The following is a 26,658-nucleotide window of genomic DNA, read 5'->3' as shown; positions in this document are numbered from 1 at the left end:
AATACATGCTGTCTGCTTGTTTCAGGACTCCATTATTAACCTTTAAGAATCTTTTCTAGAACAAAAACCTCTTTCTCTAGCAAATGCATCCTCATATGGAAACTTTTTCTTCTAAAATTTTAACTTTTGCCTTGGTCTGTGTGAAAACTTTAATCCCTGACATAAAAACATCCTTACCAATATTTCAGACACAGGAATTTCAGAGCTTTTTAAACATTTTTTATTCAAAAGTAATAATCTTTAGAAGTCACAAAAATGAAAAGCTACTTATTTCTTCAACACACAAACACACATGGGGAAAAAGTAAACAATACGCGATTTGATTACTCAACAGCAAGTCATCACAAATCCAAGCAAAGATTGGGCCACTGTTGCCATGGAGATGACTTTATCTGGTTCAGCTCTTCTGGGAATTTAACCAAATCCCCAGCAGCAGAAGAAAATCATCAGCAAAAATTCAGTAACATATGGCAACTGCCAACAAATCAATGAGGGAAAAATACTTTCATTTTCTCTTCCTCTCTACTGAGAGAAATACCTTCACATCAAGCTGTTTGAAGAGACACCCAGATTGTGTTGGTCGCTCTGCGTGTAATTCTAAACTAAATAACACCAAATTCCTTCCTTCTTAGACTAACAGAGCTACTGGGACCCAGCCAGGCTTCTCAGCATATGCATTCCCAGAATGACATTTAGACACAGGCAAGGACTGCACACATCTTCCCATGACTCTCAGTTTATTGACCCTGCAGGAAAACTCTCTAACTGCAAAGTTATCTCTTGGGAAAAAATGTGAACGGAATTTTAATATCTATGATGCTCTTGAAGCTCTGCCGAGCATTTGTGGCGTGTGTGTATGGAGTGTGTGTGTGTGTGTGAACTATTTAGTTGTATTTATAGTTTAATGATTAAGAGTTTTTAACAGTAAAATAATAGATGCTGTACTTTTTAAAATTTTCTTTAGTTCCACCAACCCTATATCTTAAATGATTATCTAAGCATCAAATTAAAGGTCATGTAGATCCAAATACCTAGATTCCTCTCTTCATTGCATTTTTCTCCAGAAAATGAAAGATTGTGACTCCTATACACTATTCAATTAATATTCTACGAAAAATATTTGCTTCAGAATGAGTAAACACACTCATCGATGAAGAAAGCACTACCTTCCATGGAGCCTACTCTATTTGGAACAACTCACAACATCAAAAAGAAGTTTCTTAAGGTAAACCTAAATCCACCTCCTTTTAAATTGCACCATTAACCTTGATTTTGTACTTCCAAGGAGATTTAATTAAATGTAACATTTTGCCCACACAAAAGCACAAATCCAAAGACAGCTTAGTACTCTTTCCATTATTCGCAGTCCAAACTTCAACCTTCACAATAGTCTTCCTCTGTGGCTCTGATTCCTTGCTCCTCCCTATCCTAATCAACCATCTCTAGAAGTACATTAGTTTCCCTATGACTTCCTTTGTTGAAATTTTTCTAATGTAAAATATGTCTTTGGCCTAAATTGAGGGGTATTGAATAAAAATGTCGTACACGCCAGGCTAGTAAATCCAATGAGCAAATCATCTTCAGGCAAGCACTCAGGGAGAGAGAATAACTGGGGTGAATTAGAGCCCAAGTTACCAGACAGGATTTAAACTCACATATTTTAAAATACTACACCCACACAGATTGGTCTGCAGTTGTGATTCTTGGCCTAAATTACTCGTATGTAAAAATTAAACTAATAGGTATATCTGAAAATTTGAGAATTTAAAAAAAATTAGAGTTGTCATCTATGTCATTAGACAATGGTGGCTAGTTATTTGGGGAATTTAGCAAGTCAAGTTACTCTCAATCATACCCTCAAAAATTCAAGCCAACTTCATTATTCTCTCATTGTTCTGCATCCTATATCAGGTAACCTTATTTTATACCAGATGAATGAGGTACAATAAGAAAAGTTATGTCATGATTGAATAGTAGTAAAAAAAAATAGTCCTGACTAAAAGAAAAGAATTAATTATCAAAGAGTATTTAAAAAGACTCACATTATTGACTTCTATACCTCATTAACTCTTTATTGAAACTTAAAATGTTTTGCAAAAGAATAAACTGTGTTCTCCTTTATATTTAAAGATCCAGTGTTCCCTCCAACATGCATGCAAATGCTCTTTCTATTAACCACTCCAGCACATTCAGGAGCTGGCTGGCCAGGCACTAGACATGGTCTGTGGGCACTGCCCAGGACAGTAGTTGCTCTAAGATTGTTTGGAAACATCAAAATGATATTATGAATAAAAGATGACAAAATCTCAATGTAAACCCCACAAGCTCCAGAGCATGTGACATGGAATCAAATTGGTGGAAAGGTATCATTATTTTAGATCACATGTCTCAAGCTTTAAAGCATTTGATTAGTGACATTAGAGCAGGTAATTAGTGGCCTGGCAAATGCAGCTATCACTGGCAAATTCTACAAAGATAGCCCCAACTGACTAATTATTGAATCACCATTCGTGAGTTTAAATATTCTTTTCACAAATTCACATTGGTGTTCTATATACACACACACAAATATCCATCCTCTAAAGAAAAGTAAACAAATTCTCAGTTTACCTCCATCCATCATCCTTGATCCAGTGGGTTTGTCCGGGACAGTCAGATGGTCTTGATTGCTACTCAGTGAAGAAGTGTCATCACTAGATAAAGAGTTCAACAGCCCACTTCCAGCCATGACAAAGCTGTTTTCTGGGGCCTTGCAACCATTTGCCTCTGAGGGTGCAGGGGAATGAACCTGCACAGCAAAAGTCAGGGAGTGTCCAACATCTTCCAGAGCAGGTGAACTATTAACTGTGTCAAACCAGGACTGTCTTTCTTTAGATCCAGAGGAAGCAAAGCTGCCAGGTGTCTTCATTGTACTTTCCAGTGAGGAAAAAGAACAGGATGCTTCACTCAATTTGGGTGAGGAAGATGCCCGCTGTGCAACCTATTTTCCATTAATAAAACCAAAACAAGAATAAAATAAGTCATGATTAAACCATCCTCTACCTTCTATTTTTATAAAGACACCCCAGAGTTGTTTCAAAAAGTGACCAAGAATTAAAGAGTCAAAGGATACATGGATATTTATACATTTATTTCTGTATCACAGCCATTAAGATCTCTTTTGCCAAAAGTTATTTGTATAACTTTAAATTCACCATTCAAGGATCTGAAAAATCTCCATATCATGATTTATCTTATTCTTAAATACTCTCCAGAAACTTAAAAGGTTTTTGGGGGGAAATTCTTTAAAACATTGAAGTACACTTTGAACTAAAAACAAAATTGTAATTTATCATAGAACTCACATTAGTTGAGCAAAACCCCATGAGAAAGGTGAGTAAGAAAAGGAAATCAGGGAGCTGGTAGTGCAGCTCAATTGGTAGAGAGCTTGCCTAGCATGCTCCATGCCTTGGGTTTGATCCCCAACACCACAATAAAAGAGGGAGAGAGAAAGTAAAATCTTGTTAATAAGGGAGCTGAGATTGGTGAGCAAGAAAATACAAATATTTAAAGCCCTGAATACCATTCATGTATTTACCAGTATCAGCCCACAGGTAGATAGGTTAAGTGAGATAATGTTAACTCATTCACTCTTCAATCACTTAAAAACTTTAATAAATTTTCATTAAAGAAGACAAGAGTACATGTGCACTCTCTTTATTAATTAAAGAGAAACAAACGTGTGCACCACTGACAATGAGAAGTGGGCTGATGATGTGGAACTTCTGACAGCAGATCCTAACATACACTCCAAGAGTGAATGACTGTCCATGGCGACCTCTACCAGTTCCTGGAGGAAACATCAATGCAGCATCTCCAATAAGCACACTCTGTTAGGAAGGGTCTCACTTGTTCTGAGATTTTATCCTTGTTACATTTCCATGATGAAATATGTGCTTTCTTTTGAAAAATGATAATTACATATATGAATAAATATTTTCATATATAAATATATATGAATGTATACATATATATATCTGTCTTTCGGAGCTTTCTTTTTTTAGTATCCTATGTAACAAAACTGTGTTGGTATGCCGTTTTTTAATTTTACTGGTCAATAAGACCCAAAACTCTTGACTCTAGTGTTCTCCAGATCACTCTTTATCTCCAATGGCATAAGAGAGAAAGAATTTATGGTTCAGTTTCATTATATCATCCTTTATGTCTCTCTGCAAGATATTCCTTTTTAATATCAAGCATTTTCAACTCTAAGGAAGTGTCAGGAAGGACATTAAAGGAAACCAAAGAGAAAACTAGGATCTTCTGCAAACATCTCAGAATCATTGCACCAAATGTTTTTTCAAATCAACCTGGCCTCATGAAATCTGTAGTTCTAAACTCTGAGTTTTAATGGGAAATCCAGTATTTATTACCCATATGTGTCAAATTGGTTCCATAGTAGGCATGAATTGTCAAATAGTTAATAAATCTACTTTTAAGTAGCTTGACAATGAAATATCCACTTAAAATACAAACTGACCACACATACAAGCATGCACACACATGCACACATACGCACACATCTCAATGGTAGTATATTGCATAGATGTGTAAATATCTGGAACATATAGTAGTTTGGGAAGTGGCTACTTTAAATCACTCTTGACCATTTAACAACTAGGAGATCAAAGATCTGTAACCCATTAAATAAAATCTTATTTATCTAGAGGACAGAATGTACAACCCCTAAACTGTCCAAATAAATGCCAGGAATAGTTTACTCATTAACAGGAGCTATAAATAAACATTAACAAAAATATTCATGCTGACCCAGTTCTGACATGATCCCATATCGTGAACTATTTTGGTAAAATTCAGCTTCCACGTGATCAGCTTCCATTTTTTAAAGGAGATCAAGCATGAGCTTTTCCTGTTGCTCCTGCTGATTCTGCTATAATTGGATTAGAGTAAAATGGGCTATTTAAGAAACAGACTGTGTACTTGGTTGTTGCAGCACTTTCCTGGAGGTTTTTTAAACCTCAAAACTCTGCTTGAGTGACTAAGACAGGCTAAATGAGTATCAGAAAAGGCTGCAAAGTATATTCCTATTGGGTGCTTTTCAGACCCAGTGCAAATAATCTCAATCCATTTTCTCTACACAGCAATATTTATGAATTTGGTTATAAAAGGAAGAAAGAAGGGTGAACGAAGCAAATAAGAAAAAGGAAAAGGAGATGAACTGGAAGGGATGGAAGGGAAAGGAGACAATGAGAAAAGATAATATGTATTAAATAAGAGAGGGCTTTCATTGGAAGAGAGATTGACAAAATGCAAATCAAAATGAAGCTAGCACTCCATTTCAGAGGATTCAATATGGGATCAGCCTTTATGGATCATTTAGTACCAAAGTATGGTTCATTATGTCTAAGATTCTGTAGCTGCCAGTGGCAAGTACCAAGCCCACTACTCTTAGTGGTCCCTCCTGAGAAACACCCACACAATACAGTAATAAAATTCCCCAGCACAAAGGGAATAAAGGTGGGGAGGAGTGACAACTTCTTCTTGTCACCCCACCTTAGCTTGACTAATAGAAGCCAGTCAGTTCATAGCCAGCTCCTCCAGGAAGATTTCTTGGATAGCTTCAAGACCAGGCAGGTACCTATGCCCAATGCTGCTGGGCTTGCTTCTATTATACTAAGTGGAACATCATTTTATTTGTCAACATATTGTAATTGTGATTGAATGTTAATCTTTTGTGATGAGATTCTTGAGAACAGCCTGTTTTTAGTCATTTTTGCACCTCCATTTTTTGCATCTGTGCCTGACACATAGTTGGTAACAAATTAATGCCAGCAAAAAAATATGATTTATAAAACCAGATATGTGAAGAAAACTGTCCAGAGTAGTTCAGTTGCACACTGAGGAGCTTCCTGAAATTCTCTATAAAATTGCTAAGGGTTATTTATCTTAACTCCAGGATCAAAGAGTTACACGTACCAAATGCAATGTATATAGTCTCACAAATGTTCCCATAATTCCAAACAAAATTATTTTATTTAATTAGAGAATGATAATAGTACATGATTTCATTAGTTTAAAAACATTCGGGTTTGAAATGTTTCTTTTCTTTTCTTTTTTTTTGGTACGAGGTATCGAACTCGGGACCTTATGCTTGCGAGGCAGGCAGCAGCACCACTAAACTAAATCTCCGACCCAATATTTCATTTTTAATGAGAATATTACAAACACTTTGACGATCTTAGTTTTAATTAAGAGACTATGATCTGGGCACAGTGGTGGATGCCTGCAATCTCACTGGGGAGGGAAGCTGAAGCAGGAGGATTGCAAGTTCAAGACCAGCCTGGGCAGTTTAGTGAAACCCTGTCTCAAAATGAAAAATAAAATATGAGAGAGAGAGAGAGACAAACAGACAGCCAAACAGACACAGAAACAAAGAGACAGATGAGAGAGAGAGAGAGAGAGAGAGAGAGAGAGAGAGAGAGAGAGAGAGATGATAGCCAGACATTGGGGCTCACATGTGTAATCCCAGTACTCCTATCTCAAAATTAAAATGTTTTTAAAGGTCTGGGAATGTTGCTCAATAATTGACCACCTCTGGGTTCAATCCCAAGTGCTGAGAGAAAGAGACAAAGAGAGAAAGAGAAAGATATAGGCAGACAGAGAGACAGAGACAGAAATACAGAGTCAGAGAAAAGCATATGACTAAAATAAAAAATGAATTCTTCCCATTTTCTGTGTACTTTTATTTATTGAAGAAGCTTAATTCAAAAGTTAGCTCTAAAATTATTTTCTTTGAATTATTTTCATAACACAAGTTTGACATGGTGAAAAAATGTTTAAAATAACTTCCAAAAGCCCATAATTAGGAAGAAGTGATTCAGCATATAAATCATCAGCAATTTTAGTCAAAGTACATGAAAAAAAAGAAGGAAATAATTTAAAACTAAAGATAATAAAACAAATTAGGACAAAGGAGGGAAGATACACAGGTATTATTTCCTTTTATTAGCTATTTTTATTTTTAATAAATTTTATTTTACCCCATTCCCCCCATCAAGCCCGAACCCCTCCCTATGTACAAAAGCTTTGTTTCCATTTTTTTTAGTTATATTAATAACAGCCAACCAGTCAACTGTTCTTAAGCCTTAGGAGGCATTATGTTTGTATTATTTCCATATGCTTGAAAAAGTATTATTTTGAAAACAAGAAGACTTCATATAGTATACTACTTGCTCTGTCACTGGCCTTGTGCATGACCTTGATTCATGAACTGATAGAAAATCCACTTATCCTTCCAATCCTTAGTATCCCAGTGACCTTGAAAAAATAATTTTACATCCAAGTCCTATTCTACTACTTTTCTTCCTCCAACATTGTCCCATTCCCTTCCCTAGGCAGGCTCCAAATAATAATGAGTTATTTCTAAAGCATAGAGTATTTAAAAAGACCACACCACTCCTCTGCTGAAATCCTCCAATAACTATCACAAGTACAGTGTCAAACATCTTCATTAGAACCGAGAAGGCCAACTGGACCCCTACCACTGCTCCAGCTGCATTTTCTTCATCTCTCCTTTCCTCTCTTCTTTCCACCCACACTGACCTTCTTTCTGTCCTTTAAGGACATCTCTGAGTTCTTCTGCCTTACCAGCCTTCCCTGTGGATTTCTGATTAGCTGCCTCCTTCTTACTATCATTTACACCTCAACTCAAATATCACTTCTTCTTCAGGGACTCCTTTAACAGGGGTAGACAAAGCAATACCTTTTCCATCCCAACCACTAGCCACTCCCTACTATACTGCTCTATTTCATATTTTTCTTAGCCTTTATTGGTACTTGAATTTTTTTTAAATTACCAATTAATTGTCCTTTAACTTAGAACTTAAGATCCTCAAGGGAGAAGACCCTACCCTCAACAGTATCTGGCACATGGCCGACACCTCAAATAATTTGTTAGCTTCCTGATTGACATATTTATCAAGAGAAGCAAATGATATAACATGAAAGGTCATTCTTAATAGACATACACAACTTGTAAATATTGTGAGTTACTTTTAATTTTTTTAAAACTTGGCTTCCTCATTTGTAAAATTGATGTAGGATTTTTAAAGAGTTAAATGAAATCATCCTTCTCAAAGCAAAAGCACTGGGAAAATCTAAAGTAGTATCTTTCTAATTCACATAGAGAAGTAGTTATGTAGCGCGAAATGTATAGAGGGTGCAAATGAGATCACAATAATTACTCATCCATCCATTCATTTGTTAAATACTTAGTTTCAGATATGTGATAGGTACAGACATAAATGTGGATAAACAAAAAAAAGTTTGGACACTCTCTGATTTTAAGAATGTAATAATCAATAGGCATAAAATCTAACATAGTACACAGGTTATCGTAACAACATTTTAAAAAACCAAAGTTAAAATGCTATATAAATACAGAGAGAGTTTAGACAAAGAATTATTCTTACATAGAGGATCAGGGAAGTGTACATGAAGAAAGCTACACCTCAGACAGACTTGAAAGATGTTTAAAGGTTACAACTAGAGAAATTCTCCTCATTGTAGATGCAAAGATAGGCAACTACGGAAAGTTCTTGGGAAATAGGAAGCAGTTCCTTGGACAGATGACAAAAGAGAAAAAAAAGGAACAAGATGTCATGGCACTTTGAAGAACTCCCAATGGCCTTAAATACCAAGCCAAAGAGTTGGGAATCAATTGATAAACAATGAGAATTTGTTGAGACATTCTGTGCAGTAAATGAAGATTATTGGCGCTACATTTTAGGAAGACCAATTTGGAAGAGGCTTTTAAGAGGAGAAATAGACTACAAGCAGTGAAAGAAAAATAGCCTGCAATTTCAATAACATAGTCAAGAGCTAATGAAGGACTTGACTAGGGTAGTGGGAACAGAAGGACAGGAGGAAGGTAGTGGGACAGCGACCACGGCTTGTGATCAAATCCACCAGGGGAGCAGCCTGCAAAGGCGAACTATTAAAGCAGAGGAAAAACTGCACCAAGAAATTTTAGAAAAGCCTTAAAATCAGTTCCATGTTTAGCCATAGAGCTTCTGATGATTTTTTTATCTTGAGGAGAAAGGCTGAATTTTCCTTTCTCTTCCACATATATATATATATATATATATATATATATATATATATATATATATACACACATATATATATTCACTTCTGATTTTTCATATAATTACCCACTCACAAGCATTTACATTGCTTTGTATAAACAAAAATTGAATGATCAAGTGACCTTTAGTAGAAAACTACTCAACCTCCATCCTGTTGAGATTATATCTGAATTTCTAAAATTAATTTTACCCCCCTTTCTGTGTTTAATCATCAACTTTCTCTTCTGCCACAAGCTAATGAGCCAGTTTGTAGAGCTTATTTTTACTTATTTATTCTTTGGCTTGCTTTAGTTGATTTTTTTTCATCATTTTTGGATAGTAAATTGTACTTCGGAAAAAATATCAAAATGCAAGGAGTGGTATATTAAAATAAACTGCCCAACCTGCTTGCACCTGGTATTATAATATTTATCTCCTCTGTTTCTCTCATATCAGATTCACTCCTTGGTGGTTCAGTCTTCCAAATATATCCAAAATCCAGCCATTCCATCTGTCAACTTCCCCACTGTGATCCCCTGAAGAAATCACCACCATTTTCCCCAATGGCTTTCAGGGCACTCACTGAGTTTGTCTGCTTCTGTACTTACTCCCTGCAGCCTAGGGTTGCTTCCACACACCTGAGTGGTCCTATTACAGTGGAATTACGTCAGTCCTCTGCTCAAATCTTCCAAAGGTTGCCCAGATAATTCAGAGCAGAGCATCAAAGTTCTTAAACAGCCCACTGGCACCCGATGGCCATCACCACCTCCGAGCTTCACCGCCTACCTCTGTCTTCCTGGTTCCTCTGCTCCTGACACTCTGGCTCCTTGCACCACTTTGCACCAAGGAGACCCTGACTTTGCTGTCTTGGCTCAGAAACTCCTTCCCCAATAGCCACCTGGTTGACTTCTTCAACGTCTTCCAAGATTTTTGTTCAGATGCCTGCTCTCTAAGGGGGACAACCTGGCAATCCTCTCAATCACCACAACACAGTCTCCATCCTTAGCATCCCAATCTCCTTACTCACCCCACTCTACTGTTACTGACATAAGCAGGCAATGTGCTTATTGTATTGGTTATTCATTCAACTAGAAGTTTGCTTCTTGCAGAATGTCAACCATTCTCTGCTTTATTTACTGATGTGGCCCAACTATTGAGAAGAAGGGATCACAATACTTGTTAAATGAATGAATGACCAAATAAACACAGATCAGGCTATCAAACAGTACTTTTCTAAGAATTAAATGTAGTACCTTAGTATGTAGAGGAGATTTTTTATGACATTTATAGCCCCTAAATCACTCTGTAACTTAGAAAATACTCAGGTTTGAAATGTGAATGAACTTGTTTCGTGTGTGTGTGTATGTGTGTGTGTGTGTGTGTCTTTTCTGAATTTCAAGGAATCCTGGGTTTCTAAAAATTATCTTCCAAAGTGAAACTTACAGACCCCTGTCTATTCTGAGCCATTTTAATAAGTCTCTCAAAATTCCCCATTTCTAATTCCTTTAAGAATTAATTAATGTCTTTTACACTATTAACCCTGTGAAGCCTTCTCAGGATGAAGGAACATGAAAGAGAACTTCTTATTTACTAAGGGAAGATATTAAAGTGTTCCTTCTTCCCTTGTGGAATGTGGATCAGCCCATTAGAAGCAGAAATCTAAAGAGGTCGGGTGGTGAAGTTTCACTTTTCACCTTTACAGTAATTAGAATGGACAATGAGTTAATTTTTTCAAGACAAAACATTTTTAGATAATTATCCAGCATAATTATTTTATATTGTTGAATTCATCATCACAAATTAAAGTTCATGAGCCAAAAATTTTAAGCAAGAGACTAGAAAGATAAATCACATTTAGCCTTAGGCTTGTATATTTAATTTATGTCTATCCTATATTATACTAAGCCAAACAATAACTTGATCTATGCACTGGATAAAGGTTACCAAGATTTTAAAATTTTTTTCATCTATTTAAATAAAAAGCCTTATGGGAGGGGTCAGAGAAAAGAAACCTTTGTACATAGGGAGAGATGGAGAGGCTGAAGGGAGGGCAAGGGACTGGGGAAAAAATAAGAACCAAGAGAGGTTATGCAAAGGTGCAAATTTCCAATGATGAAAGTCAGTATATTGTATACCCAAAATATACCAATAAAATTAATTTGAAAAAGAAAACTCAAAAAAAATTTAACTAAGTGCCTTGCATGTCTATTTATCAGAAACAAGAGAAACAAAAACAAAATCTGCCTGGAAAATATGTGAACAGAAAGAACATATTCTGTTGCTAAGGAAAGAAATCTGACTATTCAACATTTATCTGACTATTATCCAATCTATTTCTTTAGAAAATATTAGTCTTAATGTCTTGTCAAAAAATGATCAACTTAGAACTGCTTAAGAAATAACATTTAGAGGTCTGTGCATGCCCAACCGAGGTCCCGAGTCGCGCGGAACACGCAGAGTCACCCCACTGCAAACAGGCAGGTCTGCCCCCCCCTTCCAAGGTCCCGAATCGCACAGAAGATGCCAAATCACCCTACTGCAGACAGGCAGCCACCTGGTTCCACACTACAAAGATGCAGAGGACACCAGACCACCAGACCAAGGTAATGAGTCCCACTGCTCCCGGCCCAGAGGTAAGGGCTTCGGAGCCACCATCCCACTGCTCCTGGTCCAGAGGAAGGGACTTCCCAGTCATCATCCTTCCTGCTGCTCCCAGCCCAGAGGAAAGGGCTTTTGGGCCACCGTCTGTCCCACTGCTCCTGGCCCAGAGGAAGGGGCTTAGGGGACACCATCCCTCCCACTGCTCCCAGCCCAAAGGAAAGGGCTTTTGGGCCACCATCCCAACAGCTGCTTCCGGCCCCTGTCCCACCTCTCCCAGCTCAGAGGACGTAATCTGTGCAGGCACTAACAGCCCCCCACCCCCGTCGAAATGAGAAAACAAGTAAATAAATCTCAAAACCAGACTTCCAGATCACCTACAGCAACCCCAAAGGGAAATGAGATGGAACACTCTGATACTCAACAACCTGGACCACTGAACTGGCAACAAAAGGGGATCTGGAAAAAATGAAATCAGAAATAATTTCTCAGATAACAGGAGAAATTGTGCCCCTAGTGCAAGACATGATTAATAAATCTAGAGAGGAACTCAGGAACATGATGGAATCCCAACATAAGAAACAAATGGAATCCATAAAACAGATGCAAATAGATTTCCAGGAGATGAAAAACTCCATTGAAAGCCTACACAGCAGAATGAGCCAATGTGAGGACAGAATTTCAGATATAGAAGATAAGATTGCAATTGTGACCAGGAAAAGAAAAATTGCTTCAAAATTCTAAGGGAACATGAGAAATTAATCCAGCAGCTGCTAGATGATGCAAAGAAGAATAACATAAGAGTGATTGGGCTCAATGAAGAAACAGGAGAGAGTGGAGATGACATAAAAAAATCTCTTCACAGAAATAATGGCAGAAAACTTCCCAAGCAGGGGAAAAGAGCTTGACGTACAGATAAGTGAGGCATATAGGACTCCAAATAGCCTTGATCAAAACAAATCTACACATAGGTAAATAATTGTTAAGATTCCAGAAACACAACAGAAAAACAAAGTTCTACAAGCAGTCAGAGAAAAGAAACAAATCATACACAAAGGAAAGCCCATCAGAATCACAGCAGTCTTCTCAACACAAAGCATCAAGGCAAGAAGAGCTTGGAGTGACATATTCCAAGCCCTAAAAGAAAACAGCCTCCAACCCAGATTGATGTACCCTGCAAAACTATCTTTCAAAATGGATGGAGAAATAAGATACTTTCATGACAAAGAGCACCTTAGGAAATTCGTGAATACCAAACCAGCACTTCAAAAAAATTTAGATAATATCCTAGGAACAGACATTAAGGATCACAACCCCAGGAAGCAAAGCAGAAGGAACCCATCTGGCATGACAAGAAATTAAATGGAAAGGGGGAGAACCCAACAAAAACAAAAAGTCATGGCAATGTCAAGTCAATACGTTTCAGTTATAACCATCAATGTTAATGGTCTCAATTCACCAATCAAAAGAAATAGACTAGTAGAAGGGGTCAAGAAGCAAAATCCAACAATATGCTGCATACAAGAAAAACACTTAATTCAAAAGGAAACTCATAGACTGAAAATTAAAGGGTGGAAAACAATACTCCATGTGACAGGAAGCCAAAAAAAAGCAAGAGTAGCTATGCTCTTTGCAGATCAAGTAGATTTCAAACCAACACTGATTAAGAGAGATGAAGAAGGACACTACATCCTTCTAAAGGGAAGAATCCAAGAGGAAGAGATGACAATCATAAATATCTATACACCAAACACTAGTGCACCCAACTATATAAAAAGAATACTAATGGACATGAAAAGTCATGTATGCACTAATACAATTGTAGTGGGGGACCTCAACACCCCACTGTCACAAATAGATAGATCAACTAGACTAAAAATAACTAATGAAATACTAGAACTCAATCGAACTCTTGAACAAATGAACTTAACAGATGTTTACAGAGTCTTCCACCCCACAAAATCAGAATACACATTCTTCTCAGCTGCACATGGGTCATTCTCCAAAATAGACCACATACTCACACATAGAACATGGTTAAGTAAGTGCAAAGGAATTGAAGTTATCCCCTGTATATCATCAGACCAGAGTGTGATGAAATTGGAGATCCATACCTAAAGAAACTCAAAACATTTCATAAACATGTGGAAACTGAACAACACACTTCTGAATAACCAAAGGGTCACAGAGGAAATTGAAGAAATCAGACAGTTCCTTCAATTAAATGACAATGGCAGTACAACATATCGGAATCTATGGGACACAATGAAAGCAGTCTTAAGAGGGAAATTCATAGCAGTGAATATGCTTATTAGGAAAATAGAACAAGCCCAATTAATCAACCTGATGCTGAACCTCAAGCTTCTAGAAAAAGAAGAGCAGGACAACCCCAAAGCTCATACAAGGGAGGAAATTATAAAGATCAGAGGAGAAATCAATGCAATGGAGACTAACAGAATGATACAAAAAATCAATGAAGCCAAGAGTTGGTTCTTCGAAAGAATCAACAAAATTGATAAACCCTTAGCCAACCTTGTCAGAAAAAGGAAAGAAAAGGCCGAAATCCATGCAATTAGGAATGAAAAGGGTGAAATGACAACAGACCCAGCAGAAATCCAGAGGATCATCAATACCTACTTCCAGAACCTATACGCCAATAAGATGCACAACACAGAAGAAATGGACAGATTCCTAGATACATATGAATTACCAGAGTTGAATGAAGAAGATCTAAAAATTCTGAACAATCCAATATCAACCAATGAAATTGAAAATATAGTTAAAAACTAATCAACTAAGAAAAGCCCAGGCCCTGATGGCTTCACTGCTGAATTCTATAAGATATTTAGAGAGGAACTGCTACCACTACTGTTTAAACTCTTCAATAAAATTGAAAGGGAAGCAATACTTCCAAATTCATTCCTGGAAGCAAGCATCACCTTGATCCCAAAAGCAGAGAAAGACCCAACTGAAAAAGAGAACTATAGGCCAATCTCACTAATGAACATAGATGCAAAAATCCTTAATAAGATAATGGCAAACAGAATGCAGAAGATCATCAAGAAGATCATACACTCTGATCAAGTGGGATTCATCCCAGGAATGCAGGGATGGTTCAATATACAAAAATCAATCAATGTAATAGACTATATCAATAGAGCCAAGGACCAAAACCATATGATTATCTCCATAGACACAGAAAAGGCATTTGACAAAATCCAACATGCATTTATGATAAAAACCCTACAAAAAATTGGAATAGATGGTCTCTACTTCAAACTGATAAAAGCTACCTATGAAAAACCAACAGCCAATATCATACTAAATGGTCAAAAACTGAAATCCTTCACACTAAAATCAGGAACAAGACAAGGATGTCCACTATCACCACTCTTGTTGAATATAGTTCTGGAAACATTAGCCACAGCAATTAGACAAGAGAAAGAAATAAAAGGAATAAAGATAGGAAATGAAGAAGTCAAATTGTCATTATTTGAAGATGACATGATAGTCTATATAGAAGACCCCAAGAACTCCACCAAAAGTCTTCTAGACTTAATAACCAAATTCAGTCAAGTAGCTGGTTACAAGATCAATACACAAAAATCAATAGCTTTCCTCTACACCAATGACAGACTCACTGAGAGAGAAATAGGGCAAATAATTCCTTTCACAATAGCATCCAAATAACTGAAATACCTAGGAATCAACCTAACAAAAGAAATCAAAGACCTCTTCTCTGAAAACTATGGCACTCTGAAAAGAAAGATTGAAGATGATATCAGAAAATGGACAGACATCCCCTGCTCCTGGGTAGGAAGGATTAATATAGTGAAAATGGTCATACTTCCAAAACTGCTATATAGATTTAATGGAATTCCAATTGAGATCCCAGCAGCATACTTCATAGACCTCGAGAAAACAATCCAAAAATTCATTTGGAGCAAGAAGAGACCCAGAATAGCAAAAGCAGTTCTAGGTAACAGAGACATGGCAGGGGGTATCACAATCCCCAACCTGCAACTCTACTACAAAGCTACTGTGATAAAAACAGCATGGGACTGGCAAAGAAGCAGACCTGAGGACCAGTGGAACAGACTAGAAGATGCAGAAACAATGCCAGACACACTCAGCCATCTCATCTTTGATAAAGGAGCCAAACACCCTCACTGGAGGAAAGATAGCCTCTTTAATAAATGGTGCTGGAAAAATGGGGCCTCAACTTGCCAAAGATTAAAACTAGACCTATATCTCTCACCATGCACTAAACTAAAATCAAAATGGATTAAAGATCTAAATATTAAAATAGAAGCTCTGAACCAGTTGGAACAGAGGTTAGGTAGAACCCTTGAAGACATCGGTGTAGGAAAAGATTTTATGAACAAAACCTCAGTTGCCTGTGAACTAGCACAAACAATCAACAAGTGGGATCTCTTCTTATTCAAAGGCTTCTGCACAGCAAGAGAAACCACCCTACAGTGTGAAGAGACAACCCACAATGTGGGAAAAAATCTTCACCTGCTCTTCTTCAGACAAAGGTCTACTATCTCAAATCTATAAAGAACTTGAAAAGATCAGACCTCCCAAATTTAAAGACCCAATCTGAAAATGGGCATCTGAAATGAACAGACATTTCTCAGACAAAGAAGTAGAAATAGCAAATAAATACATGAAAAAATGTTCATCACTGGTCATTCAAGAGATGCAAATGAAAACAATGCTGAGATTCCACTTCACTCCAGAAAGAATGGCTGCTATCATGAAATCAACCAATAACAAATGCTGGCGGGGCTGTGGGGAAAGAGGAACCCTGCTCCACTGCTGGTGGGAGTGTAGACTGGTGCAACCACTGTGGAAATCAGTATGGAGATACCTTAAAGAACTAGGACTGGAAGTCCCATTTGACCGCGCTATTCCACTGCTGGGATCTTCCCCAAAGAATTAAAAGAATCATACCACAGTGATATATGTGCACCCATATTCATAGTAGCACAGTTTATAACAGCTAAAACTTGGAAACAGCCCAAATGCCCATCAACTGGAGACTGGATAAAGAAAATGTGGTTTTTTAATACAATGGAGTACTACTCAGCCATAAAAAATGAGAAATTAGAGACATTTATAGCTAAGTGGATGCACATTGAGACAACACTCTTAAGTGAAATAAATAGGACACACATGTATAAAAACCAAATAGTTTCTCTGGTGTGAGAAACTGAAAGTGTGAATAAGGACTAAATGTATAATAGATAATGTGAAATAGGAAGAAAAGGGGCAAAGGGGAAGGAAGTGGGAGGGCTAGGGGAAAGGATAGAAGGGAATGGGATTAATATGAGAAAATGGAAAAATAGGAACAAAATCTTTGTAAATAGGGAGGACTGGAGGGGTTGAAGGGAGGGCTGGGCAAGGGTGAAAAATAAGAACCAAGAGAGACTATGTAAAGGTGCAAATTTCCAATGACGAATGTCATTATATTGTATACCTAAAATGTACCAATGATTAGAATGAATAATCGATAATGCAAAATAGGAAGAAAAGGTCCAAAGGGGTAGGGGTAGTGGGAGGGTCAGGGGAAAGGAAAGAAGGGAAAGGAAAAATGATGAGAAATGGAAAAAATGGAAACAAAGTCTTTGTAAATAGGGAAGGGTGGAGGGCGTGAAGGGAGGGCTAGGAATGGGGAAAAAATAAGAACCAAGATGCATTATGTAAAGGTACAATTCCCAATGAGAAACGTAATTGTGTTGTATACCTACAATGTACCAATAAAAGAATTTAATAAAAAATAAATTTTAAAAAAAGAAATAACATTTAATTGATGCATCAGAAAATTCTTATGTAATTTTTGAGTTTAGTGACCTATCTTACTGGTGTCATAAGCATCCTTTATTTGTTTTCAAATAAGCATCCTCTGAGCTTTGGGCCTATGGATGGATGGATAAGTATCATGGTACAAGGGATAAAGTATATATCATAAAACAGACTGATTGGAATTCCCACAACAGACACGACATCTACTGCGTGTTTGACCATGAAAGTAACATCTATTTTCCCATGACTGTAGGTAAGAAACAATTCTTTAAATCAGAAAAAAATACTAACCACAATGGACAGGATAGATAAATCTGACCCATTAAAAGCAACAACATTTATTTTTAAAGAGAAACAGTTTTAAAAAGTAAAAAGTGAGATTTGTTCACTTTTAACTGACATATATTTTGTCATATAAATACATTATTCTAATACACAGAACAATAAACTAATGAATTCTATAAATCAAAGAGAAAAAAGAAGAAGAGGAGAAGGAGAAGGCAAAAGCTTAATGGACATTTCACAAAAGAGAAAAATCCAACTGTCTGATAAACATAAAAAGATATTTGGCCTCATTTGTAATCAGTAAAATGCAAATTAAATGATGTTACTTCTCAAGATTGTTTGAAAATTAAATTATCATATATTAAAGCACCCATATAAGCCCCAGTACTCAGTAGATATAAAAACCACAAATCTGGCTGAGGAAATAACTCATTGGTAAAGCATGTACTTAGCATGCATGAGTCCCTAGGTTCAGTTCCCTCACTATAAGTCAAAATCTGCTTCTCCAATCATTCTTATCTGACCTTTTCTAGGGGCCATCCATGCAAATATGAAGCAGCTCTCCAAAGTCTTAATGTCCATTAATAACTTGAACTTAACACTGGCTGCTGCTGAGGCTTAGAATCTAATTTGGATTCCTCTGCAGTGAATTCACATACTGTAATTGTTCCACAAGTAATTTTAATGCATTACCTTTATTCCTTACTTCCCATCTTTCTGATTCCACTTTCCTTCTCATGCTATTTTTCTATTCCTTTTCAATTCATTCTGCAGGCACCTAGGCAAGACACTTTAAATTCTTTTGGAGGATAAGCAGGGTACAAATAAACTTTGCAAAACAAGCTTTTGCAAACATTGGCCCTTTGCATTTCCATGAAGCCCTCTGAGTATAATACATCTGTGGGTCAATCAAATATACCAGTGTCATACCAGTGGGTTGCTATAGAGAGGTTCCAAATCAACATTCTGAGAATTACACTCACTGTTGGGCAGGTACCTTAAATTAGCCTCTTCTAAAGCTTTCTACCTAATCAGAAGGAAAGATACCCATAGATGTGATCAGTGACCAACAGACTACTCATGTCTGTACATACCACAGGAGAGGAAGCTGCTGAAGAGTAAGGAGGGGGCGGTGTCTCCACAGCTACTTCAGGATCTTCCTGTTCACTTTCACTGTAACATTCTGTAACAAAAATGAAAATGCTTACTGCTTGAACACTGTTGTCACCAACTATTCCATAATGTATGGCCAGAGGTTTTTCTCCAATCTGGCTATTGCAATTTCAGTCCAATTCAGAAAGAAGAAACTGAGTGAACTTCCGGGTACAAAAGAGTTGCTTAAGAGGGAAAAACTAATGGCCCCTCCAGTCTTTTGTCCTCAAAGAACACCTGATATGCAGGAGGAAAACCAATCCCAACCATAGCTCAGGAAAACAAAAGAATTCTTCAAAGGAGTGTGAGTCATATACTAAGAGAGCATGAAACCAGTAGTAATTACATTTGATGATAAGAACCATAATGAGCTGATAACTAGACCATCAGTGGTACACTAATAGGGCGTACTAGGCTGAGCCATATACAAGAAGATCCCCAATGGCAATGGCCACAAATGAAGCTGAAAGTTTTTAGGGGCCATATCATGGAATGCTTTCAGTACAAGAATAAGAAGTGCTTTTGCACAGTTCTTCCCTCCCCAATCTATATCCAATGAGTACTTATTGTATAAAAAAAGGGCAAGAAGACTGTTAGACTGCTTTCACAGTATTGTACTAGATTCTTTTATTCTTTTAAGTCTAATTGCCACTTTTCCATTTCAAAATTTAAGTTTTTATCATTTCGTTATCAAAAAACATAACTCCCTACTTCCAATTTTTTAGTGTTCTGTAGGTTGAGTGGTTTAGAAATATACCAGCCTAGTGGCCCAGGAATCCAAAGCCTCCCTCTTCACACAAAGGATTAAGTACATCATTAAGAAGAATTAGACTCCTGCAGCTTTTGAACCCTGAAAGCTACAGATTGAGCTAAAAATATGGCCTGTGTCCCCATCTGCCCTCAGGCTGCTAGTATAATCTTAGGGTACTTACACCTGACGGAAATGCTAAGCTATCAGAGAGGAAATAGTGGGACAAACTTTATCTGACTAGATCATGACAAATTCATGTCTGTGACTAAGAATTCAGTAAGTAGGGCAATAAAACATTTGCATTGACAATTGGTTGAAACATCAGTGAAGCCAAGCTAGTGAAATGTGGGGGAAGTGTGAAATCATTCACAGCCAGCATGGGAAGCTCTGTTCAATCTTGCTAAGTCCGTGTGAACATGTATCTCTCTACATTTCAGATCAGTTCAAATGCCAAACTACTTTCATCAGGACCAGACTATACATAGAACTTGACATTGTTTCTCCAGGCCTATTCATTCTATTCTAGTATCGTCACCAACTTTTCAGAAATTTAAAATAGAACATACCTTCATCCTTTGTAGTGGATTCCTGATGAATTACAGCTAATCCAAGTTTATTTAACCACCTAAGTAAATAGAAAGTAAATGTTTGACCATAGTGATTGACCTGCCCTCAGCTTCCTTCCCCTATACTCTGAAGAGTCTCGTGACAAACATTATGATGAAATTAATTCCTAGTTTCACTATTAGTCTGAACATTTCAGAAACAGCATAAGCTTATGACATCAAAATCTAAGGCCTCTGGTTTTACAACACTGTCTTCATTCAAGATATGCTTTGTAAAATAAGTGTGTGGATAAAGGTGGGCAGCTAAATCACATAATCTAAATGTATGAACAAATAAATCTTCTGTACTTATTCATTTGAAAGTTTTAGTAACCATCATAACCATTTTATTATTGGTTTCTCTTATGTGACATTAAAGCTGTGTCGATTTATTTCAGAAAAAAATAAAGCCATACATTTTAAAACCACAAAGATTTTTTTGTCCATCAGTATAATATCTGGCTAGAACCTGACAAGTATTACTAAACTGGAAAAATTTTTAATTCTTTGAAAAATTTTGTGTAAGTTTTACGAAAAATTGATAATGTTTGCCCTTCTACTGATTCATTATTTTAATCGGATAATGAATACCAGTTATATATTAATCACAACAAGAGAACTAGACAAACCTTAAGAAACTCAAACCTGGTTTACAACTTCAGACCTCTGTGTTTCCTCCACAAGACTTTAGTTAGAAACACATTTTAGAACACAAATTTTTTTTTGGTGGGGGGAGGATAGAACTCAGGACCTTGCGCTTGCAAGGCAGGTGGCGGAACCGCTGAGCTAAATCCCCTGCCCACAAATTTTTTAAAGATAAAAAATAAAATATGTCTACCTCATATGTTCCTGATAACATAATCTTATACTTAAAGGAATGTTTTGAGGCAGTGATTATTCTGTACTTTTAAAAATACTCCATGTTTGATATCGTGTATTCTTTTATCTTTTTTCTTTCTTTTTTAGAAAACAGAACATTCAATAGTGGCCTAAAGCAAACAATACAAACAAAATAGAATAATGCTATGCATTTATCAATTCACTTATATTTTTCATTTCTTCTAGTCCTGGAGTGTCTCATGAACTTTTCACCATGGGATAAATGTTGCATATTCCCAAATCTACAATTTCTCTAGAAACCCTCACCCAATCTCCAATCAGCCATGATTTTGTTGTATTCACTATTTTTTAACAGGAAAAGTATAAAACATTTGATTATTTTAAGATAAACAAAATAGGAGTTTCTGCAAGAAGAAAGATGGGCCTAGCCTCTTATGAGAGTTTCCCTTTGGAACCATAACAAGCCCAAGTTCTCTAAAGGCCACTTAAAACTGGGCAGTTACTAGGGCCCAGAACATACCAGAAGAGCTCAACAATGTTTATCAAGTCTCAAGAGAATAACAGGCAAAATAAAGGAACAAGAAATCATGGGGGAAAAAATGCAACAGCTAATACATATATGGGAAAATTCTCAGCCTCAGTAGTATTTTAGAAGAGTACCTATCTAGACACAAGAAAGTATTTTTCACCACTATATTGGCAAAAATGAAAAATACTGTTGATATTCAGTACTTAAATGAACATTCTCTTCCACTGTTGAGGTAAACATGAAAATTGATGCAGCCAATTTTGAGCAGGCAATTTGACACTATTCAAAATTTAAGCATCCACAATGATTACGGTTATAAATATCTGCTCTACAAAAACACACCATTATTTGCCCAGATATAGAAAAATGGTAAGTGCCAACCAGGCTTGGGTGTAGTGACACATGCCTGTCATTCCAGCTACTTTGGATGCTAGGATAAGGAGGATCACAAGGTAAAGGCCAGCCTGAGAAACTTAGTGAGATCTTGTTTCAAAATAAATTTTTAAATATATATGTATATCATATGTGTGTGTGTGTGTGTGTGTGTGTGTGTGTGTGTGTATGATGCTGGGACTGTAGCACAGTAGTAGAGCACTTGCCAACCAAGTACAAGCCCCTGGGCTCAATCCTAGCACTAAAAAATTAATTGAGACAATATAATTGTTGTCCTTTAAGCAAAATCATTAAACAATGATTTTGATATCATAATAAAGCTAATAAAAAGACTAAAGATAGAAATAGCTTGTAATGACCTCAAAAAGTCCTAGTATTCTATTAACTGAAAGGAACAAATATAGATCAATATGCTTAGCCTGTTTTAATGTACTTTGAAAATTATATATTTGTGTACATGCATGAATTGGCCATAAAAAAGTTTCAGGAAGGATATACATCATAAAAGTGGTTAACCCTAAGGAAAGAAGTTGAATTAAAAGGTGAAGGAGAGGATATAGGGAGTCTGTTACTTTTTCTGCTTTTATATCATTCAATTTTTACAAGAATGTTTTATGTATCACTTAACTAAAAGAAATGTAAAAGTATATTTTTTTAAAAATTGATCAGGAAAAATACAATAAATTTCAAGGTTCACTTTTTAAATACCATAACAATTTTTAGTTTATACATTATTTTATAATTATAATAAGCTGTCACCCTCAAAAAGATAAAAGATTCTAATAGTTAAGTAGACAAAAATTAGAAGAGAAAAACAAAGGCAAAAAAATTTTGAATTGAGGATGCTGAAGCCAAAGACATATCTAAAACCCTTTCCAGAACAGGAAAATATAGAAAAGTGAAAATGTATTGACAATAAAGAAAAGACTTCTCTTATGCCTTACCTAAATCTCCTGCCCTTTCTTTTGCCACCATTAGTTACAATGCATAATCAGAACATTCAGAGAATATTTAAATGTTTGAAAAATTTATTACAGTAAAAGACATTATCATTACGCCCTCTCAAAGTGCTACTCAAAGTTCACTCATTTTGAACACATCTATTTCATTGTTCTTGCCATTTTCTGAAAAACTTCTAGAAGTCCTATTTCATGAGCATCCTTAGTTGCAGTGGTGTAGTTAGCGAAGGGGAACAGAGGGGGCGGTCCACTCCAGGTGGCACATTTTTAGGGCGGCTTTTTTGGCCGAAAGGAAAATTATATTGTAACAATTTATTCCATTCAGATATGTTGGAGGGCACAAATTGAAGCACCACCTGAGTCACACAAACTCTTAACTACAGCAGTGTTTAGTTGCTGTCATCACTGCCTCCGTGTTCTGAATCAATTGAAAGCATTTACTTTTCCTGGTCTTTTTGACTTTATGGAACACCCAGAAGTCACATGACACCAGTTCAGAGGAATAAGATGGATGGGGACACTGTAGTGCCTTTTCAAGCCTACCTTTCCAAAACTGGATGGTGCTTGGCAGCATCACTCACTTTATTTTGATTACATCTTATAAAGACAGAAAGAGGACTTTCAGAACTTTTTCAGAAGGTGGCAAGAATGATGGGTGTTCGAAGCAAGGGGAAGTATTTTGAGGAGAATTAATGATGCAATGTGTCCCTTAATAAATTTTTAAAATTTAAACATTTGCCATAGTTTTTTATTGTACCTTATATTACAGTGACAAACCAGAAAATGTTTTTAAAAAATCCTATTCCACATTTTTTTCTAGAACTCACTGGCTTTGGGCACCTCCTTTGCTAAGAACTTTTCTTAAATCTCATGGCAGTAAAACACTTTTATTCGTGGCTAAGTAGATGGAGGCACAAAACAATTTATATTTACATAAAAGATGACAGATGTTTCCTGGGAGTTTGTTGTATATTAGCTTAATGGGAATGTGTGCTGGAGGAGCAAACGTGTTAGGAAATAGACGTACAAAACAAAGGCATCTTCTCACAAACACCATCTGAGGAAGGCAGCAGCCACAGTCTCTGCTTAGAAACCAACTCTTTCATTACCCTCAATTACTTACCCTGTACTGGTAAATTGAGGATCGCTGCAGAACATACGAAGTTTCTATTAAATTTAATTACTCTCCTTTCATCGTTCCTGAAAGAAATGTCACCATCCAGAAACGCAGTTACCCAAGGAGGTGAACATATAAAACAGAGCCCATCTCTCCAACACCACCTGCTCCAACATCACCTCCTCCCGCCCTCCCTCCTTTCAGCCCCACTAAGCCATCCCGAGATACAGCATTTACTGGCTTACACAAGCTGCATCAGGATAAGGATGGAAGATCTTTCAGATGTTACTGAAATCTTAATCTCTAAATATAACCTATATGATCTTGTTTAACAAAGGAGATGTTAACTTGGTGGCATAGAGAAGAGATTCTGCATGTTTTGCCTATTAGAAAAATCATCTTCAGAATAATAAAATCCAGTTATGGTATTATAAATATAAGAAACTGTGACAGACTCACATACAGACAAAATGAGCTATTTACCCAAAAGTGGCCAGATGAACAATTTTCAAGCATAAATGTTACTGGCGAGATTCAAAAGCAGATCAAGAAATCTTAAGTTCAAATTTCAGTTGACATCTTGTTTATAAGTTTGAAAGAGAAACTCTAACAGAATTTCAAGTAAAATTAACAACACTTTGCAGAGTGCATGGGCAATAAGATCTTGATCCTGATAGTAGTTGTGATAGGCTTTGATTTGAAAGCCAACAACATACAGTACAAGCTAATACTTAGGCAACACTGCTTGCCATTCAGTAGGTATCTGCAAATAGAGAACATAAAAACAGAAGATAAATAGACCAGAAGTGTAAGCAAAACCTAGGGAGGTGATAGGACAGGGAAGCGGGGAGCTGAATAACTCTCAAATATGATTTACAGAGCAAATCGGCCTGAAATATAATAGACTCACATAATCACATAAGGATCAAACATTCTATTGTTTGAAAAACATATTTTACTGTATAGGAGGAGAAATTCACTAGGTAACAAAGCACTTAGGAGCAACTGTTCCTCTGAGGTCCTCAGTCTTCCTCACGCCATACTGGGGATTAGAGAACTACAGTACATACTTTGAAAGAATTAGCTCAGGGTGGGTGGGAATGACAGTGACAGGGGAAAAGCTGGAGAAACAAGGTGCTGTTAGAGAAGAGAAGCCAGGGACAGCAGGAGGCTCCCAGGCAGGCACTAGCAGGCAGCACTGTCTTCACACACCAACACAGGCTATTTGGACATCCCTGGTAGCTCAGCTGCCGGCTGACATCATCATCACTCCACGGCCTCCCACACCACTTACAGGACAAGGGTGGGCGAACCAACAGGACTGGATTCCCAATGCAAATAGAAAGAAGTAAAGACCTCTGACTGTGAAGGTTTACATTATTTTTCCTTTTATGTATCTGCTCTTGTTTTTTCTCAGGTGATTGAAAAATCCAAGTGGAAAAAATCTAAAATCAGAAATTGTGTAGAAACAATTTCTCCGATATAAATCAAAGGCTTGTCAATTGTCGAATCCTCTCCTGCTTCCATATGCCTACGCCAGGGTTTCCAAGCTGTCTTGGAGCAGTTTTGACCCCAATGGAAGAGAGCTGGTAGGAGGTGAGGGCTGGGAACAGGTGAGAATGCTTCTACCTAGCAGGGAAAGGTGTTCCTCCTGAGGGGATAACCTGTCAGATGGGTGTGTGTGTGTCTGTCTGTCTGTCTACCTTTCTGTCTCTGTATATGCATGTAATGAAAGGCAAGTTCTATTTTCTTTCAGTTTCTAAAACATGAAGGCAGAGAAAAATCAGAGCAGATAAGTAAGGGCATCATTATGTACAAATAAATGAAATAGATTTTCAGCATAAGCTCTATGAATAGAGCACTCTATATCTGTGTAATGTGTGTGTGTGTGTGTGTGTGTGTGTGTGTGTGCGCGCGCGCGCTTACTGCTATCACTCTATCACCTACTGTTACAGTAGGGCGCATAGTGGGTATTCCATAAACACATTTGAATTGGTTATGTGAAAGTAATAAAAGACAATGGGAATTCTGAGATTGCGCCTAAATTAAAGGATATACTCTCTTGACGCTTAATCAGCACCTCAAATCTAGCCTCATTCAAACAACACCCAATGTATGTAACCTAATCTAAACCAGTAGGGAATGAGTGGATATATAATACACTTATTTAAAAATAGCAAAAAAAAAATGAAGTTACATATGTAAAATTTTTAATTAGATCTAAGAGAGAACATTTTACAAAATGAAGAAGTGATAAATGAAGAGGTGATAAATACATGAATTGACATTATTATTACATACCGCACATTAAGTGCTATAAACACAGATTTTGCACATAAAAAGCTGTGAGATCAATTACATAATACTTTCAAGTTTTTTTCTTTGTGATGCCAATGCTTGTTTTAACATTTTCTTATATTGATTTCTGTCTAGTCCTTTCTCAGCCAAGTGGTTCCCTCAGAACAACTTCATGACTTCTTCCTAAATAACCATTTT

The 26,658-nt window shown here is 36.8% G+C and overlaps 1 protein-coding gene across 3 annotated transcripts in view; it reads right to left on the bottom strand.

Moving 5' to 3' along the window:
- The window catches only part of Ipcef1 (interaction protein for cytohesin exchange factors 1), a 158,122-nt gene that overhangs the window by 33,380 nt on the left and 98,084 nt on the right, over positions 1–26,658 (bottom strand). For all 3 annotated transcript variants that reach the window (XM_087193433.1, XM_004856856.4, XM_004856854.3), the window contains 3 exons: positions 20,286–20,344; positions 18,911–18,999; positions 2,611–2,980 (listed from right to left, as the gene is read on the bottom strand). In XM_087193433.1, coding sequence (XP_087049559.1) covers positions 2,611–2,980; positions 18,911–18,999; positions 20,286–20,344 — 518 coding nt within the window. The remainder of the gene's footprint in view (positions 1–2,610; positions 2,981–18,910; positions 19,000–20,285; positions 20,345–26,658) is intronic.

This window comes from Heterocephalus glaber, unplaced genomic scaffold (assembly GCF_053883595.1).
Source record: "Heterocephalus glaber isolate CG9 unplaced genomic scaffold, H.glaber_assembly_v1.0 deba00001593, whole genome shotgun sequence".
Classification (NCBI taxonomy): Eukaryota; Metazoa; Chordata; class Mammalia; order Rodentia; family Bathyergidae; genus Heterocephalus; species Heterocephalus glaber.
Note: the sequence above shows the minus strand (reverse complement) of the source record. Positions and strands in the feature narration are given on the sequence as shown.